This window comes from the organism of the source record quoted next, unplaced genomic scaffold, assembly GCF_019419815.1.
Source record: "Pyrus x bretschneideri cultivar Hongxiangsu unplaced genomic scaffold, Pyrus_bretschneideri_v1 Contig27, whole genome shotgun sequence".
In the NCBI taxonomy this organism is placed as follows: Eukaryota; Viridiplantae; Streptophyta; class Magnoliopsida; order Rosales; family Rosaceae; genus Pyrus; species Pyrus x bretschneideri.
The window spans coordinates 5,773,563-5,791,169 of record NW_025999579.1 but is presented as its reverse complement, the minus strand read 5'-3'; the positions used below and the strand labels follow the sequence as shown (position 1 = coordinate 5,791,169).

Here is a 17,607-nt window from a genome sequence, read left to right as displayed (position 1 = left end):
ATTTTACGTTTTTATTTTATTTAAAAAGCGTGAATTTACGAAATTGCCCTAGAGGTAAGGACTTTGACTTTTGTTGACCATCGTCTAGAAAGACGTATGATTTATTCTTTTAACATATTCTCGTAATACTCGTGGATGTGAACGCATAGGCGAAAGCCGTTTGCGAGTCCGGATTATAACGGTATAGTTACGGACGTTCGAAATTGGTTATTCAAGGTTTAGTGTTGATTAAATTAAATCCCCAATCAGAAATTGGTTATTTAAGGTGAAGCCCAATCAGAAAAAGGAAAGAAAAGAAAAAAAATAAAAAATTCCCAGCTTTCCCGTGGGTTTTTCCCACTCGCGACCACCCACTTTCCAAGGCCGATTCCGGCCAACTCCGGTGGATTTTTTCGATGCCACCACCACCATCTTGAAGCTCTCATTCCCCTCTACAAACCCACCCAAGAACCACCTTGATTAACCATGGTATGAGGCGGTTTGAGGCCACGAAAGTTGACGAAAATCAATGGTGCTCCGGCCACCCTTCTCGATTTTCCGGCAAATCGGCAAAGCAATGGCCGATGCCACCACTTGGGCTTTATAGCCCATCATCCCAGGAGAAAAACCCAACCAACCTTGACCCCGTTGGACCACTGTAGACGACGAATCAATGTCGGGAAGTTTTAGGCACCCGCCGGCTTCGTGGGCAAAATTGACCATCTTCCGTCCACTTTTGGACTTCGTGGCGGGTATGAAAGTTTCTCCACTCACTGAGATCTTCATTTCTGTGAAGTTTGAGAATTTTTGGAAATAGTTGAATTTTCCGGCGAGTCGGGGCGGCCGACCGCCACCCGTGGCGGCGCGTGGCCAGTGGGCCGCCAATGCTATTTTTAGGCTATGTCAAATGTCTTGAATTCAGTTTTGTCATTTGAATGACGTTGGTTGATAGTTGGAACCTAAATTCGTTACGATACGTTACTTCATAAAATGTGAATCGATGATCCGACCGTTGGATCGTCACCAAAATTGGATACATTATAATACGTAATATTTAAAGATTATAGGAATTTACGGATCAAGAATCTGACTTACGAATCTTCCTGAATTGGATTTGTAAGTTAGTAAAATAAATGTTCACGGCCACTTGTTTTAGGCAATTGGCAGAGATCTGACCATTGGATCATAATGAAATTTTAATATGTTATTCTAGAAACATATTGTGTATCATTGGGAGTTGCGGATTGGAAATCTGAAATGCGGATCTTCCGGGTCAAGTTATACAAGGTTGTAAACCCTACCGTCGATCTTTGATCGACGGTTGACTTGTGGTCAATGGGTATCAAACTATTTTAGAATGTCGTTGAGGTTGTGTTTTATGTGAATTACATATTCTACGGATAAGAGTTCTGAGATGTGATTTGATTATTGGTCACAGGGACCAATCATTCAGGACACCTCGATGCGTGCGCTAGAGAATCATAGCGTGGACTCCAGGTGAGTGCATCTTTTCCTTTTTATCGTACATATTATTGAGAGTTCTATCAGCACTTTTAAATTGATTAGGCATATTACTTTCATACATATTTATTGTGAATGCTTGAAGTACTATATGAACTACGAATGACTTGATCCCTGTCTAGGGTACGTAGGCAGTCTAACGAGACGTTAGATGCAGCCATAAAATATTTGAGACAAAAGCCTTGCTTGGGAAATTGAGTAATGCGAAGGAAATTTGTAAAGGCAAGTTTTAGTTTTGTGAATTAGTTAGTTAAATTAGAGTTAATTGGGTTGTCATGGATAATTATCCCTGAAAATAAGTAGTTTGGGAGTAGGACGTTACTGATTGTACACTTCACACTATATTGTTTATAATTGAAAATGCTACGACATGGTTAAGTAGTAGATTGCATCATGATATATCCATATGTATATTACTTGCATATAATTATTAGGAATGCTTTCAAGTGCAAAGGTGAACTCAGGACACCCAGGTAAGTTCAGGTGAGTTTATAGTTTATGGTAATAGTTGAATCGATTGCGTTATAGCATGACTACAGTTATGAGTTAGGCAATTTCGATACTGTCGTACTAGTTGCCATGAGTTGCACATGTTATATTGAGATGCATTGAGAGCTCATGAACCTGCACCCCGGTGTTAGTGCTCCCGCCCGTGGCCAAGGCACAGTCCTTCACGTGATGTTCACCTCCCGCACCTTACGCTCACCTTGGATTCAAGGTAGGTGCACAGTCCTGTCGTACAGACCACTTTAGGTGGTTCCGACTCGTAGGTGACCCGCGATTATTCACCCAGTCTTCACGTGATCGTAGCACTTGAGCGTATTTATTTACACCCAGTCCTGTCGTACAGACCACTTTAGGTGGTTCCGACTCGTGTACAGGTATACTTATTGAGCTATTGGCTAGCCAGGATTGATGAGATATGGATAAGTCGTACAGGTCACTATAGGTGACTCCGACTTATATGCTAGCCAGGATTGATGAGATATGGATAAGATGTACAAGTCATCTGTACAAGTCATTTTAGATGACTCTGACTGATATATCACTTTGTATTAATTTAGCTCATTTGGCCTACTTATTAATGTATGGTGGAGTCGATGGCAAACTGTGGTTTTGGTCATTTCTGAGTATGGTTTGGATATATGTATATATGTTGTACTGTCTTATGGAAAACGATACGGGTTTTACATTTAGGGACATTACTTTTTGAGAGGTAGTAACTTTGGGAAGCTTGGTTTTATTGCTTACTCACACCTTCTGTTTGTTGCCCTCCAGGTTTTAACTGCTGAGTTTGTATCGACAAGAATCTGTGGCGAATCTTAGTATTGATGGATATTTTTGAGGGTATGATTCTTACCCACACTACTGTACCTTACTTATGCTCTGACATCGCGTGTGAAATGGGTTCGCTCCCACTCGTAGCGCACTCTGGTATTTAGACACTTTTAGATTCAAATTCATTCACTTTTTATACACTATCACATTTTATGGCTTCGTCACCTTCCAGATGTCGGCCAGCACAGCTCGATTCAGGGTCCAAGTGGACTTTCTGGGTCGGGGTGTGTCAAAATGTATGTACCGAAATATATTATATTGAATTAATGTACCTAAATGGTTGTATCGAAATGACACCCTGATAAAAAATTGGAGCATGCTGGCCGTCACGTGAGGGTGACATAGCCAAGTGCACAATGCGGAAGCAAAAAAGTGAAAATATGAGAAAAATAAAGTCGACAAAATAATTAATAATAAAAAGATCAGTGAGTGCTAGTGACGAACGGAAATGCAAAGTAGAAGTTCGAGTATCCTAGGTGCAGTCCAGAATAAACAGACACTACATAAGTGATAACTAGAAAGTCTTACATGGAGGGTGCTTGTCAGAAATGCCTCGATGCCTCTTTCGTCACCCAAGTCCTCGCTACCTAAAACCTGGAGAAGTGCAAAACAGAAAACATGAGTGGGCAAAAACAAAGATTTTCAAAATCATTTCATTCACAAAAGTTATAACCCTTCTCTGTAAAACCTGTATACTTTCCAGAAAATGCCATACGTACTTGTATATCAAATCATGCAAAAACGATAAAGCTCAAATATGCCATGTCAGAAATATCCAATCAAACAGTATAAGCATCAAGCAGATGAGATAAAGCAAATCATGATATGCCAGTGATATCAATACGTCAGCCGGAGTCACCTAAAGTGACCTGTACGGCTGAAACTATAGCTCATCAACCACTATTCTGCACACAAGTTGGAACCACTTATAGTGGTCTATACGACAGACTGGGTGTAAATAAATACGCTCTAGTGCTACGATCACGTGAAGGCTATGCGAAGTATCGCAAGTCACCTACGAGTTGGAACCACCTAAAGTGGTCTGTATGACAAGTTGGCACCTGCCTAGGATCCAAAGTGAGCGTACGGTGCGGGAGTTGAACAATCACGTGAAGGCTAAGCCATACTCTAGTGGAGCACAATCACCGAGGTGCAGGACTATAAACTATAACTCAATCTCATCAACACCACATCTATCACTAACAACATACTCACTTGACTTACCTGAGCGTCTACGGCACCAAAGCATAACCAACACAATCACAATAATAATAACGACGATATTCAACATGGCATTTCAATTATAAAACCATTTAAAATGTAGTTTCTGGAAAGATACCAGTTAATATATATATATATATATATTGAAAACAAAAGCTCACTCACTGATACGTAGAAGGGTCGTAAGCCCTGAGCCTTGCGTGGCTGCACTCGTCCTCCGGATAGTCCTCACCTATATGCGAAACAATTATAAAAACATCAATTTAACGCACATAACCAATCTTAGGTAATAACTTCTCATACATTGCTCAAATGAGGTGTTTGAATATACCAACGTGCTCTACTCAACGAATTCAACGATTGATCCATTTTTTTAGACTGTGTTTAATAGATATCTTTAGATCATTATTCAATTTTCATAAAAATTCTAAAATGCCTTTCCAGTTTTAGATTTTTCAATAACAACTCCTTACTCCAACTTCTTAACCCATAGATTGATTTCAAATTCATGAACCGTCCCCCGGATTTTTTTTTTTTTTATTGATTCCTGTCAAAACGAAACAATTTGAGTATGAGTAAAAGGTCTTCCTTTTTATTTTAATGAATCCGTTTTTATGTTATTTCGTACTCAAATGAGGTGTTTGAATATACCAACGTGCTCTACTCAACCTCACAAACATCCCCATATTTTAAAAATAATTTTCTGACCTCCCACGCGCCGCCATGCACGAGCACGTGCCTGGCACACGTGTGGAACCCCAACGGCGTTAGGGAATATTCCGTTAAAACCCTAACAGACGTTAACGGCCGTTACTTGACGCCGTTAGAATATTCCGTTAACTCTGACGGAATATTCTCCTTCTTCTCCGGTGAACCTCGCCGGTCGTCGCCATCTGCAACTCGAATTTCGCCGGAAAATGAGAAAAACTTCAACCTTTAATATCTTCTTCATTTCTCAACCAAATTCTATGAAATTTGTACCAAAATGAAGCTTACAACGAGTAGAACAAAACTTTACCACTTTGGGGGCCTAAAACCAACGGAATCGCGCCGGAAAAACTCACAATATTCCGACCAACCTTACAACTCCTTGAAATTGGGCTTTCCGACGTCCAAAACACTTCAAAATTGTTCCTCAAGCTTCGTGAGAAGGTTCTAAAGCTTCTAAAAACTTCACGATCACGTGTGCATGAATAGTGCTCCAATTCGGGGTTCCTTGGTTCTCGGGTTTCTGAAGGTCTCACGTCCTAAAAATGGTATGGATGAGTTCCTGGGCTTGCAAGGAGTCCAAAACTAACCTTCAAACCTTCGATCCGTGCGTGGAAAGTTAGTTTGAAGTTCGTCCGTACGATGAGGAAGAAAAATGGAAGAAAGTTCGAGAGAGAAGCGAGAGAAGGAAGTTACGGGGGAAGGATGGGTGTGTGTGAATGTGTGTGTGGTCCAGATGAGTTCACAACAAAAAAAAAAACAAACAAAACACCCTACAACGCAAATTAACGTCCAAGGGCAAAATCATCTTTTCACACCCACGGTACAAGAAAAATCAGGACGGGCTGTCACACGAAATGTATGTATCGAAATGTGTGTACCTAAATCTATACACCGAAATGTATTATAATAAATTTAATGTATCTAAATGAAGAAAACAAAGTACATCGAAATATATTATATAACATAAATTAGTTTATCTAAATATTTACAACAAAATATATTACGATAAATGAAATGAAAATTATAATGAAATAAAATTAATACATTAAAAATTAGGAAGAAAAAGAGAAATAATAAAAAAAAATCAAAATATAATTAATAAATGAAGTTATTAATGTATCAAGAGACTAAAATTAGATTTTGATGTTACTCATGATTTTAATATAAAAATCATCTTTGCCAAGGATTAAAATGAAGTTTTCTATTTAAAAAATATAAAAGAAATGATGTCTGATGGATGATGGCACAAAAGTGTGGGTTTTCAAAACCTAATAAATTAAATTGTCCACTTGCTGCACACTTAAACCAACTTTCTTGGTTTCCAACGCACACAACCCACAAGGTTAGTCAGAAGGACAAGGATTGTCTGCCCTCCTACTTTCGGTGCCCTCCTGTTTTGTGTGGTCACGATTAAGCTACGTTAACATTGTATATTGTTTTTTTTATAGAGATAATGAGACAAAAATAAATAGTAATATAAAATATTGACGTGGCTTAACCATGACCACACAAACAGGAGGGCACGGAAGGGCACCGGAAGTGGAAGGGCAGACAATCCTTGTCCTTCTGATTAACCTTGTGGGTACAAACAGGAGGGCACGAGAGGGCACGGGAAGTGGAAGGGTAGACAATCCTTGTCCTTCTGATTAACCTTGTGGGTTAGGTCCACGTTAAATGCCTACGTGGCCTTGCATTTTGGTAATTTCATTACTATTGAGAATAAAATACGATAAATCGTGGAACAGAGCGTCACAACCTATTTGTCACATCCCGACCTATTTGTCACATCTCGGTCTCGACTCCACCTAGCACGATATTGTCCGCTTTGGGCCCCAACCACGCCTTTACGGTTTTGTTTCTGGGAACTCACGCGAACAGAACTTCTCAGTAGTGGGTCACCCATCATGGGATTGCTCTCGCGCGCTACTCACTTAACTTCGGAGTTCTTACGGAACCCGAAGCCAGTGAGCTCCCAAAATGTCTTGTGCTAGGTAAAGATAAGAATATATATATAAAGCTTATAAGATTCACTACCTTGGACGATGTGGGATGTTACACTATTTGTCAATTTCTAGCTAAAAAAAAAAAAATGGAAGTGGAAAATCTGATTGGAGCAAGAACTATTGTTTAATTTACTTAGAAAATAAAGGCATGGATCATACAGTCCAAATGAATGGATCGTTCACAGCTCTAAACGGCAATAAAATTGTCATTTTTTAAAGATCAATAAACAATTTGTTGGTGCCATTATCTTTTAGCATGTTTTTGCTTGAAGCTTTGCTAATGCCCCCACCTCAGATACCGACTCATCAAGTTTTAAAAATGGTCTAATTCATATTAATTACTATCTTGGTAGAAGAATGAGATCATTTAGTTTAATTCAATAATATTATTCGGACTTTGCAAAGTATAAGTTTTGCGATTTAATATATAGACGGCATGGCTCAGACTGGTTTTTAGAAAAATAAAAGATAAGTTTTGTGATTTAATATAGATGGCATGGCTCAGACCATTTTTAAAAAATAAAGTAAATACTAAAAATACCCCGCACCTACCCCCAACCTTTGTTCATATCCAAAAAAATTTTAAACTGTAAAGATTTATTTATTTATTTTTATACATGTGGCTAGAATTTAAGATATCTTATTTGCAATTGAAGAAAAATACTATTAAAGCATAATACTAACTACAGAGAAATCTTTAGTTCGAGCCGAGGAAAATTGTTAAGGGTAAAAGGTAAAATGTAGCTGTAGCCTATACATCATGGCTCCTCAAAGATTGAAACAAGCAAAATTATATAGTAGATATAATGTCCCAAAATATTTAAAGGGAAGGGAAGCTAGGGTGACAAGATGTTACCGCGTTCATTCTAGACTTTATTTATTTGTACTAAGGCTTATTTTATTGTTACGCCTCTTAAAATTCAATTTTAATTTCATTATGCCATCTGAAATTCAACAGTTATTACTTTACTCTTGAAAATTCAAAATTCGCTCAACTTTGCCCCCTAGAACTTGATTTTTTGATACCATTTTGTCCCATGAAACAAAAAACTCATCATTTTACACTATAAACTTAAATTCGCCTCACATTGCCTTAATTATATTAATTCTGTTATGAGGGTTTGAATTGGGTGCACTAGACTAATCAAAATTTTTTTTCTCTACAACTCAGGCATAGCAACCCAAAAATTTCTAATTCTTAATTTCTTCTTTTAACTAATATTTTCTTATTGTTGATTGTTAACACAGTGGAGATTTATAATCAAATTCATTGGCACATGTTGCATATTTTTATTGGGTGGCGGGCCCCTCATATGTTCCAGGAGCGACTTCTAAGTTTCAAGAAGAAAAGAGAGTCCAGAAGTTTCAAAAAATAAAGTTGTGACTTTTGAGTTACATTGAGTAAAGTAAAATAAAAAATTGAATTTCAAGGATGTACCCAAAAATAAGCCTTGCACTAATGCCATCAAACTTCATACACAAGCTTTATGCATGGCAACCTTGTTTGTCACTGAACCTCTTTTTAACTACTTATGAACAAGAAAAATCTAAACCATCTGTCTGCTACAAAACAATTATATGATGCCTATTGTGTTATTAATAAATAGTTTATATCTATTCTTAAGTGATGTTTTGATAATTATTTCAGTTTTTAGTTTCTTTATTAAAATGAAATTATTTGGTAAGTATTCTCTATTTTCATACCAAACCATGTCAAATTTTCAAAACTAAAAAAAAAAAAAAAAAAAAAAAAAAAAAAAAAGCTTTCAAGTCTTGAAAAAATTAAAACTGATAATAGTTACAAAACAAGTTTTTAAAATAAAAACCAAAAATGCTTAAAGAGTATGATCCCTCATCGAGTAGAGAAGAGGGACATTACTTTTCACATTGCCAATTAATTTTATGATGGAACATAAATTTTTTTATAAAAAATAAAACAGTTATCAAACAACTCCTAGGTAAACAAAATGTGAAATCAGTAGATTGAAAATTGTATTATGATGTATGTATCTAGTCTAAGCACTCCTCTGGCTTTTTTGTGTTAAATTTATGAATGATCTAACCATTAGTGTTTTATATATATGTACTAGCACAGGTCACACACTCTATGTGTGAGAAATCTCATTTTTATTTTTATTATTCTCAAACATTGTTTTTTAAAATAAATTTGGTAGGAGTTATGCAGCCTTAAAAAAAAAAGTGTTGGCGGTGGGGGGGGGGGGGGGAGAGAGAGAGAGAGAGAGAGAAAATTTAGAGGGTAGTGATAGAGTGACATGGCTGTGAGGTTTAAAAAGAAATAGCTAAAAGTTATTTGTTCGAAATAACTTTAATGCCCCCATTTTTTTTCAGTTATGTAGTAAAGGTTATAATTGTAATTTCATTGGCTTTTAGTTGACAAAGTGAGTTATATTAATATGTAGTTTAGATATATGGTCATTTTGGTTCTGGTCCCTAATCAACCTAATTGTTAGACTGAAACCTTGTTTGCTTACATATATTGATTGAGGTCCTTAACATCATTTAAGGGATTTTACTCATGCATTTATGCATTTAATGTCCCACAAATTATTGTGACATCTCACATTGCCTAGGGGTGTGATCCTTAAATGTATATTCTCATCCCTACCTAGCATGAGGCCTTTTGGGAGCTCACTGGCTTCGGGTTCCGTAGGAACTCCGAAGTTAAGCGAGAATGGGGCTTGAGCAATCCCATGATGGGTGACCCACTGGGAAGTTGCTTGTGAGTTCCCAAAAACAAAACCGTGAGGGAATGGTAAGCCCAAAGCAGACAATATCGTGCTACGGTGGTGGAGCGGGCCCGGGAAGTGATCCGCCCCGGACCGGGATGTGACATTATGAAATTTAAAAAAATTCAAATAATATTTTTAAAATATAATAAATACTTAAAAATAAATATTGGAGTAATATTGTTCTTCACAAAATTATAGCAAGAAAATAATTTACCCACATAATTATTAACATATTTTAAAAAATAACGACCGATAGATTTTAAAACATAAAATAAATACATATAATTAGCATGGGTACATTTAGCAAAAATAAAAATGGGTACAAATAATACAAATACAAATAACTTTAAAAATAATGGGCATAAAAAGAAATTAATATATGGGTGCAAATTAAAACTGAAAAGAAAATTGGTACAAATTTAAAAAGGGTTGCAATTTAAAATGGGTACAAACTAAAAATAAAAATATATGATAAAAAATTTAGCCATAAATATAGATATTCCAAATGTAACATTTCTAACACTAAAGGAATATATTTAGAAATAAAGAATATTTTATTATTGAAATAATTAATGACGTTTATTACAACCTAAGGACCTTGATTAAAAATTAAAATAGAATAAAATTTTAATTAATGAAGTAGCAAAAAGAAGGATGAGAACCTAATTTCTCTTTAGAAATATATGTGTGTGTGTGTCTTATATGTATATTATGCTTGAAAAGCTCACGCCTTAAAACGCCTTGCTTTACGCCGACACTTGTAAAAACATTTGCTTTCTGTAATTGATAGAGTTGAGTTCAAGACCATATTGGTACAGATCAAGTCTTATCCACACTATAGCATATACAATATTCAATAATCTATAGTTTTTCTTTCCAGAAAAACTGGAATCTGCAGTCATGGTTAACTGGAACAATAGTTTAGAACTACAGTAATTAATTAATTATAAAACAAAGGGATGGTAGAGAGAGAATAAGATAAATATACACACACACGCACATGTAGGAATAGGAAGTGCCCTGTCCTCCATGCTACTTCGAGAAAGACACATTAGAGCAGATTAGAGGGACTGCATTATTATTATTTTTATAATTGCATGCACTATATAGCTACCTCTCTCTCTCTCTCTCTATATATATATCTCTCTCTCTCTCTCGCCTCACATTCAGGCAATACTAGTCATCACTACTCAATTTAACTAGCTGCTGCAGATCACAGATACAGAGAGAGAGATGGAAAACAAAAATCCAGATCAGCAAGAGAGAGCAAGTACAGATGGAGCTTCCAAACGCATATCAGCCATCTATTCAGAACCCACACCACCCAGCGAACACTTTGATCTTGACCTTGATCATAATACTGACCCTAAGGATGAGCCTCAGGTAATTTAATCTCTCTCCCTCTCCCTCTCTCTCTCTCTCTCTCTCTCTCTCTCTCTTAATTTTATGAAGTTTTTTTACAGAATAAAATGTTCTAAGTTTGTTGATTAATTATTCCGATGATCCCTAGAAGCCTGGATGGAGAAAGTTTCTAGCACATGTTGGCCCTGGCTTCCTTGTCTCTTTGGCTTACCTTGATCCTGGCAACTGTGAGTCTCTCTCTCCATGTGTTATATACATGAAAAGTTTTGCTAAACTGTAAATTCGAACCACTGATTAAGTTGATTCTCATCCTGAAAGTGGGGATTCAAATTTACAATTTGACAATATAGTCTAGTATAAACACATTTAACACCACCACCCACACCACACACTCCCCCCCCCCCCCCCCCCCGGGGGGCGGCCGCGGCACACGCACACACACACACACAGAGCTCAGTCAACCTTTCATAACAATATTTGCATGCGTACGTCCGTACATGTATACGTATGTCTTTATGCTTTTTGTTCTTCATTTATTGACAAAAGTATATGTTGTTTATGGTAATCTTACAGTGGAAACTGATCTCCAAGCTGGAGCAAATCACAGATACGAGGTAATAAAACAAAATTCAGAAAGGCAAAAAAAAATTTGAAAAAATAAGATAATTATTAAAAGCATTAAGAACAAGGAAAAAGATCAAAAATGTTATTCTTACATATTATTTGTATTATCATTTGTACCATCTCTCTAATAGAGATGAAATCTACATATATTGGCAAGCTCTACCTCTAATAGAGAAATGTGGTACAAATAATTGTAGAAATAGATAGTAAGTGCAACACTACTAAAAAAAAAAAAAATAGTGAGGATTAATTGATCGAATTCTTTACATGTGTTTAGCATGCAAAAGAAAAGGCCGGAGCAGTGGTCTTATTATATATTTTGCTATGTATTTTCAGCTGCTATGGGTGATTCTTATTGGATTGATCTTCGCTCTCATAATCCAGTCGCTCGCAGCAAACCTTGGTGTGACAACTGGTATGAAATGGATAGACATTATTCTAATCTTAAAAAATAGCACAGATATTAATAATATTCTATATTATATAACTACATAACTAAGGGAAATTGTATAATAAATAAATAGAGATTAGGAACAAGTTTGTTCCTTTTTGTTGTTGTTAACACAAATGGATTGGAGATACAGATAAGATAAACAGGTGATATGATGATGAGAGAGGAGAGAAATAAACTGAAGATTATATTATTCTGCGCATAAAAGGAAAATTGAAGATCTCTATTATTGGTTTATTTTTTATTTAAATAATATTTATATTTTTCCATTTAAATTTCAGGGAAACATTTGTCAGAATTATGCAAGGCGGAATACCCACCATTTGTGAAGTATTGTTTGTGGTTGCTAGCAGAATTAGCCGTCATAGCGGCTGACATACCCGAAGGCAAATATATATTCACTTCAAATTTAATTCATGTTTATGCATTAATGTGTGTGTGAATCCATAACGTATAAGAGAAAAAAAAAAAAAAAGAAATAGAAGAAAAAATATTAACAAATGTTTGTATCTCTATATAATATATAGTGTAGGTGACGATCAAGGCCGGCCCTGAGAATTTGGGGGTCCTAGGCGATCCTTTGAAGTGGGGCCCTAAAATTCTCTGATATCCGGTTCTTTGTATATTGACTAAAAGGCAGCTTCATGTTTTGAACTCAACACCCCAAAGAAAAATGAAGCCAACATTTCCACTGCATTAGCATATGAATTATGATATTTTTTACTTTCTTTTATATCTATATGTTAATTACAGGATATAAAATTTTTTTGAGGGCCTTTCCGAAGTGCGGGCCCTAGGCAGGTGCCTACTTGCGCTACCCTCAGGGCCGGCCTTGACGATTCTTTTAAAGAGTATCTTAGACTAACCCTATGAGAACAAGTTATAACGAGGATTCTAAATTTTGGCATGCAGTTGTTGGCACAGCGTTTGCCCTAAATATACTGTTCAATATTCCAGTTTGGACTGGAGTACTCTTAACTGGTTTCAGTACTCTTCTCCTTCTTGGCCTGCAGAAATATGGGGTAATTTAATATATTCATGTGTATTTAATTTATTCGGTTACGTATATATAATTTGATATATTCATGTGTATTTAATTTATTCGGTTACTTATGTATGTTTGTGGTTGCATTATGTATATGGGCAGGTGAGGAAGCTGGAAATGCTGATAGCAGTGCTGGTGTTTGTGATGGCTGCCTGTTTCTTTGGGGAAATGAGTTATGTGAAGCCTCCGGCATCCGGTGTGCTCGAAGGCATGTTCATCCCTAAGCTCAAAGGCCAGGGAGCCACCGGAGATGCCATTGCCCTCTTGGGTGCCCTTATTATGCCGTAAGTACATGTCTCGACAAATGCTTATGTTATTAAACTGCAACTTTAATCGATGAAAATACTTAAAATTTGATCAATAATACTTACGTCATCTAATTTTTTTTACATATTCTATAATAATATGTTGCTAGCTACGCTTATTGTCTATATTATCTAACACTTGACTATTTTGACAGGCACAATCTTTTTCTCCACTCAGCTCTTGTGCTTTCAAGGAAAATTCCAAAATCTGTCCGTGGCATCAACGTAAGCCCCATATATTTAATCAGCTTTTCTATTCAATTAGATTACAAATAAATAATTTATACAATTTTAAATGGCATGAAGATCCAAGTAGTTGGTTGGTTGAAAATCTCTCATAGTTAAATAAGTTACAGAACAAATTATCAACTTAATGCTAAACTGTTTTTGACCTTGTCTAAATTATACAAAACATTGTAAAGTTAATATAGTTTGAGGAACCTCCTGATGCCATATTCTATGAATCCCAGTTATACTCTAGTTTTTATTTAGTACTAGCCTCTTGTGATGCGTGCAATTGGCCTTTTGTATGTTAAAATTAAAGTTTTTTTATGATTTTTTACAAAATAAATTAAGAAAATCAAGTTATTTTATTTATTTATATATGTTCTATTTAAAAAAATTGAAAATAAATTAGAAGTTAAACATAAAACCACCCACTAACATAGTAACATGGGGGTTTTGTTATTATTATTTTTTCTAAGTAAAAAATTTCAAATTCATTCAAAATGTTTTAAATTTTCATTCATTCAAAGTTAATATTTGTTGAATTCTTTTAACTCCTTTTAATTTAATTGTAATTTTAAACTCATGAGGACCAATTTATGGTATTTTGAATGTTTCATCATTTTGGAGTGCTCCCTTTATATATTTAGTATTAATAAAAAAAGGTTGATTATTTTGTATTTTTTTTACAAGATTATTTTTTATTTATTATTAGTTTGATTTTTCTTTTGAAATTTTCAATTATAAGTGAGAAGCATGATGCATGCATCTACTTACTAAATATAAATCTAAAAGATTATTAGAATACTTATGGAATATACCATAAAATATATATATAGTGTATACATATACTATATGGCTGCCATTACTGTACAAGTTCCTTAATTTAACACTAATTAATTGAATTTTTGCAGGATGCATGTCGATATTTCTTGATAGAGAGTGGATTTGCATTATTTGTAGCATTTTTAATCAATGTTGCTATTATCTCCGTATCCGGCACCGTTTGCCATCAGAGCAACCTCTCGGATAAGTACAACGACATATGCAGTAATCTTACTCTCAATTCTGCTTCCTTTCTTCTCCAGGTACGAACTAATCACCTACGTCCCTCTAATCCACATTACACGCGTGTGTGTTCATATATATATATGCCAGCTTCATAGTAGGTATTGCAAAAACGTGATAGGTATGACGTCTTGTAAATTTCACCGTCATATACAACGTCTTATAAATTTCACCGTGTTTCCTATTTTTTGCTCCAAGATGCAAGAGTTCTATAGAGTCACCATGATTCTTACGGGACCTATCATTTTGTTTATGGTACATTAAACAGACTCTGTTCTAAGAAAGGGATCATATAATAAAATACTGTTTCCTAAAATAAAATCTGACATTGTACAAACTCATCTTATTTATAGACCAGATTGATGGTTTGTAATGTAACAAATAATAAAATACTGTTTCAGAATATAACAGGAGATAACTAATCTATTTATATGTGCAGAATGTGTTGGGACGATCAAGCAAAATCTTGTATGCCATTGCACTGTTAGCCTCAGGCCAAAGCTCCACGATTACAGGCACTTACGCAGGACAATTTGTCATGCAGGTTAAATTTATATTTATACTTTTCTTCATTTATTATGAGTACTTAAACATAAAATTGCAAACTTGAGCGTATGTAAGTTGACTATAGCAGTGCGTTCTCCCCATTACTTTTAAGTTTGAATTTCCGTTCCCGTAGTTAGAGTAAAGTATAATATTTAAAATTGATGGTGATTTGCAGGGTTTCTTGGACATTAAGATGAAAAAATGGGCTAGAAACTTAATGACGAGGTGCATTGCCATTACACCAAGCCTCATTGTTTCCATTATCGGCGGATCTTCAGGAGCAGGAAGGCTCATTATCATTGCATCGGTTTGTAATTAACTGGATAATTATATTTAACTTTCTTCCCAATCCATATACCAAAAAATAATTAATTAGAGAGCAAATTTTAAATGCATTTTGCAGATGATACTATCTTTTGAGCTCCCATTTGCTCTAATTCCACTCCTCAAATTCAGCGGTAGTGCCACCAAAATGGGACCCCACAAGAATTCAATCTATGTGAGTGGGTTTTTTCAGCTCTCTTTGCTTTGCTTCATCTCAATTAGTTAACTGTGGAACCCTTTGAATTAACTAGCTACTAAGTAATAATCGACCGGACACAAAAAGCTTAAGTTGTTAAGAACTTCAGAGTGACAAGTGAGAGATGAAGCTTGGAGGCTTGGACACCGAAAGTCTGGTACTATATTATTATTATGGGTCCGTTTGGACGTTATTTTGAGAAGAGTCTCTCATAAGTGATTATGGCCACTTCCAAACGAATCCTGTGTAGCCACTAAACCTAGAAAAGTGATTCGTAGATGATACATCAGTAATGTATATCAAACTAACCCGCTAGTAGTTAGTACTAATTGAAACTAACAATGTTGGCATTTTTTGTATGCAGATCATTGTGATATCATGGATTCTAGGAATGGGAATCATAGGCATCAACATCTACTACCTCAGCACAGGATTTGTAGGGTGGATAATCCACAGCAGTCTACCCAAAGTTGCAACTGTGTTCATTGGGATATTGGTGTTCCCTCTCATGGCCATTTACATCCTTGCAGTCCTTTACCTAACCCTAAGAAAAGACAGTGTGGTAACTTTTGTTGAGCCCACAAAGAACGACCCGGCAGCCCAAAACCAAATGGAAAATGGGCTTCCCAACCATGGTGAGCCCCCAGTGCCTCTCAGAGAGGACTTGGCTGACATACCTTTACCTCAGTAGAGGACGTATATATTTTCATATGCATATGCTTCCCACTTTGCATTACCAGTGTTAGTCGAACCTAATACTTGTTGAACTTTGTACCGGTTCAAGACCTTCGAGGAAAAGAGACGAGCCGTGTTAGTCGAACTTAATACCTGCTGAATCTTTGTACCTTTTCGAGACCTTGAGAGGAAAGAGACTAGCGTTGCACTTAAGAATTAAGATTGTAATGGTTTTTTATGAACTAGAAGATAGAAGCTCTTTAACAAGTAGTAGGACTCTTATTGTATCACTCCGATAATGTCCCCGAGAGGACTATGTGGTGTTCATCATATTGAACAATAAATTATGTAAGGGAAGAATAATCATTTGGTGTATCATGAATCTCTGTTGCAAAGTTGTTCATTTAGATCATAATGTATTTCCTACTGGTCATCTGCAAATTATATCCTCACATTTAAGTCATCTATGATCTGACATTCAGTACTACGGTCTGATAGTATTACTCTTCGCTTGTAAGTGAAAGGTCTTCAATTCGAATCTCATGAATGGCGAATTTGATATCAAATTAGGTTTGCCCATTGTGTGACTTAGCCAAACTCCATCCCTCAGTGTAAAATATATCGTTGAACTAAAACAAAAAACAAAAAAAAAAAAAGTCATCTATGATCTACCTTGTCATTTGAGCAAACATTGTTCAAGCGTTTGACGTTGAGACCATAGTACAAGGAGATCATATTTAACAAGGATTCTATATCCTAAAATACACCATTTGACTAATTTAAACATAATTACATAATCAATTACAACAATCAAGGAAAGCATATCTTGACAAAATCAAAGGCAAATGATATCTCAACATGCCTCCTCAAGTTGGTGAGTGGATATTGTACACTCCCAACTTGCCAAGCAGAGTTTCAAAGTAGCCTTTCCTAATGGCTTTGTGAACAAGCTAGCCAAGTTTGAACTTGTTGGTCTGTACGCAACGGAAACCAAACCTGATGTGAGATGTGTGGAACCAAAAATAATCACAAGGCGACACATGAATTTTTGGGTAAAAAAGGACAAAATTACCCTTGAGGCACACCGGGATTCCTACGCACGAGCAACGGACAATTATCCCTCAACCAAGTCAAAAGTGCCCAAAATAGGTAACAATTCAAAACCTATTTCATCCATCCTCATCAAATCCTCTCCACAAGGTAACTCCCAAATCTTTCCCCTTTTATTATATTAATTAGCTAATCAATTAGGCAATTATTCTA

General features: G+C 35.8%; 1 protein-coding gene across 1 annotated transcript; it reads left to right on the top strand.

Annotated features, from left to right (window-relative positions):
- Positions 1-10,756: 10,756 nt before the first annotated feature.
- Positions 10,757-16,360, top strand: LOC103950022 (metal transporter Nramp5-like). Its single transcript, XM_009361172.2, has 13 exons — positions 10,757-10,906; positions 11,034-11,112; positions 11,459-11,499; positions 11,846-11,924; positions 12,242-12,346; positions 12,873-12,982; positions 13,108-13,289; positions 13,466-13,535; positions 14,450-14,623; positions 15,043-15,147; positions 15,325-15,456; positions 15,553-15,648; positions 16,034-16,360. The coding sequence occupies exons 1-13, from the start codon at positions 10,757-10,759 to the stop codon at positions 16,358-16,360; spliced, it is 1,650 nt and encodes a 549-aa protein (XP_009359447.2).
- Positions 16,361-17,607: the final 1,247 nt, after the last annotated feature.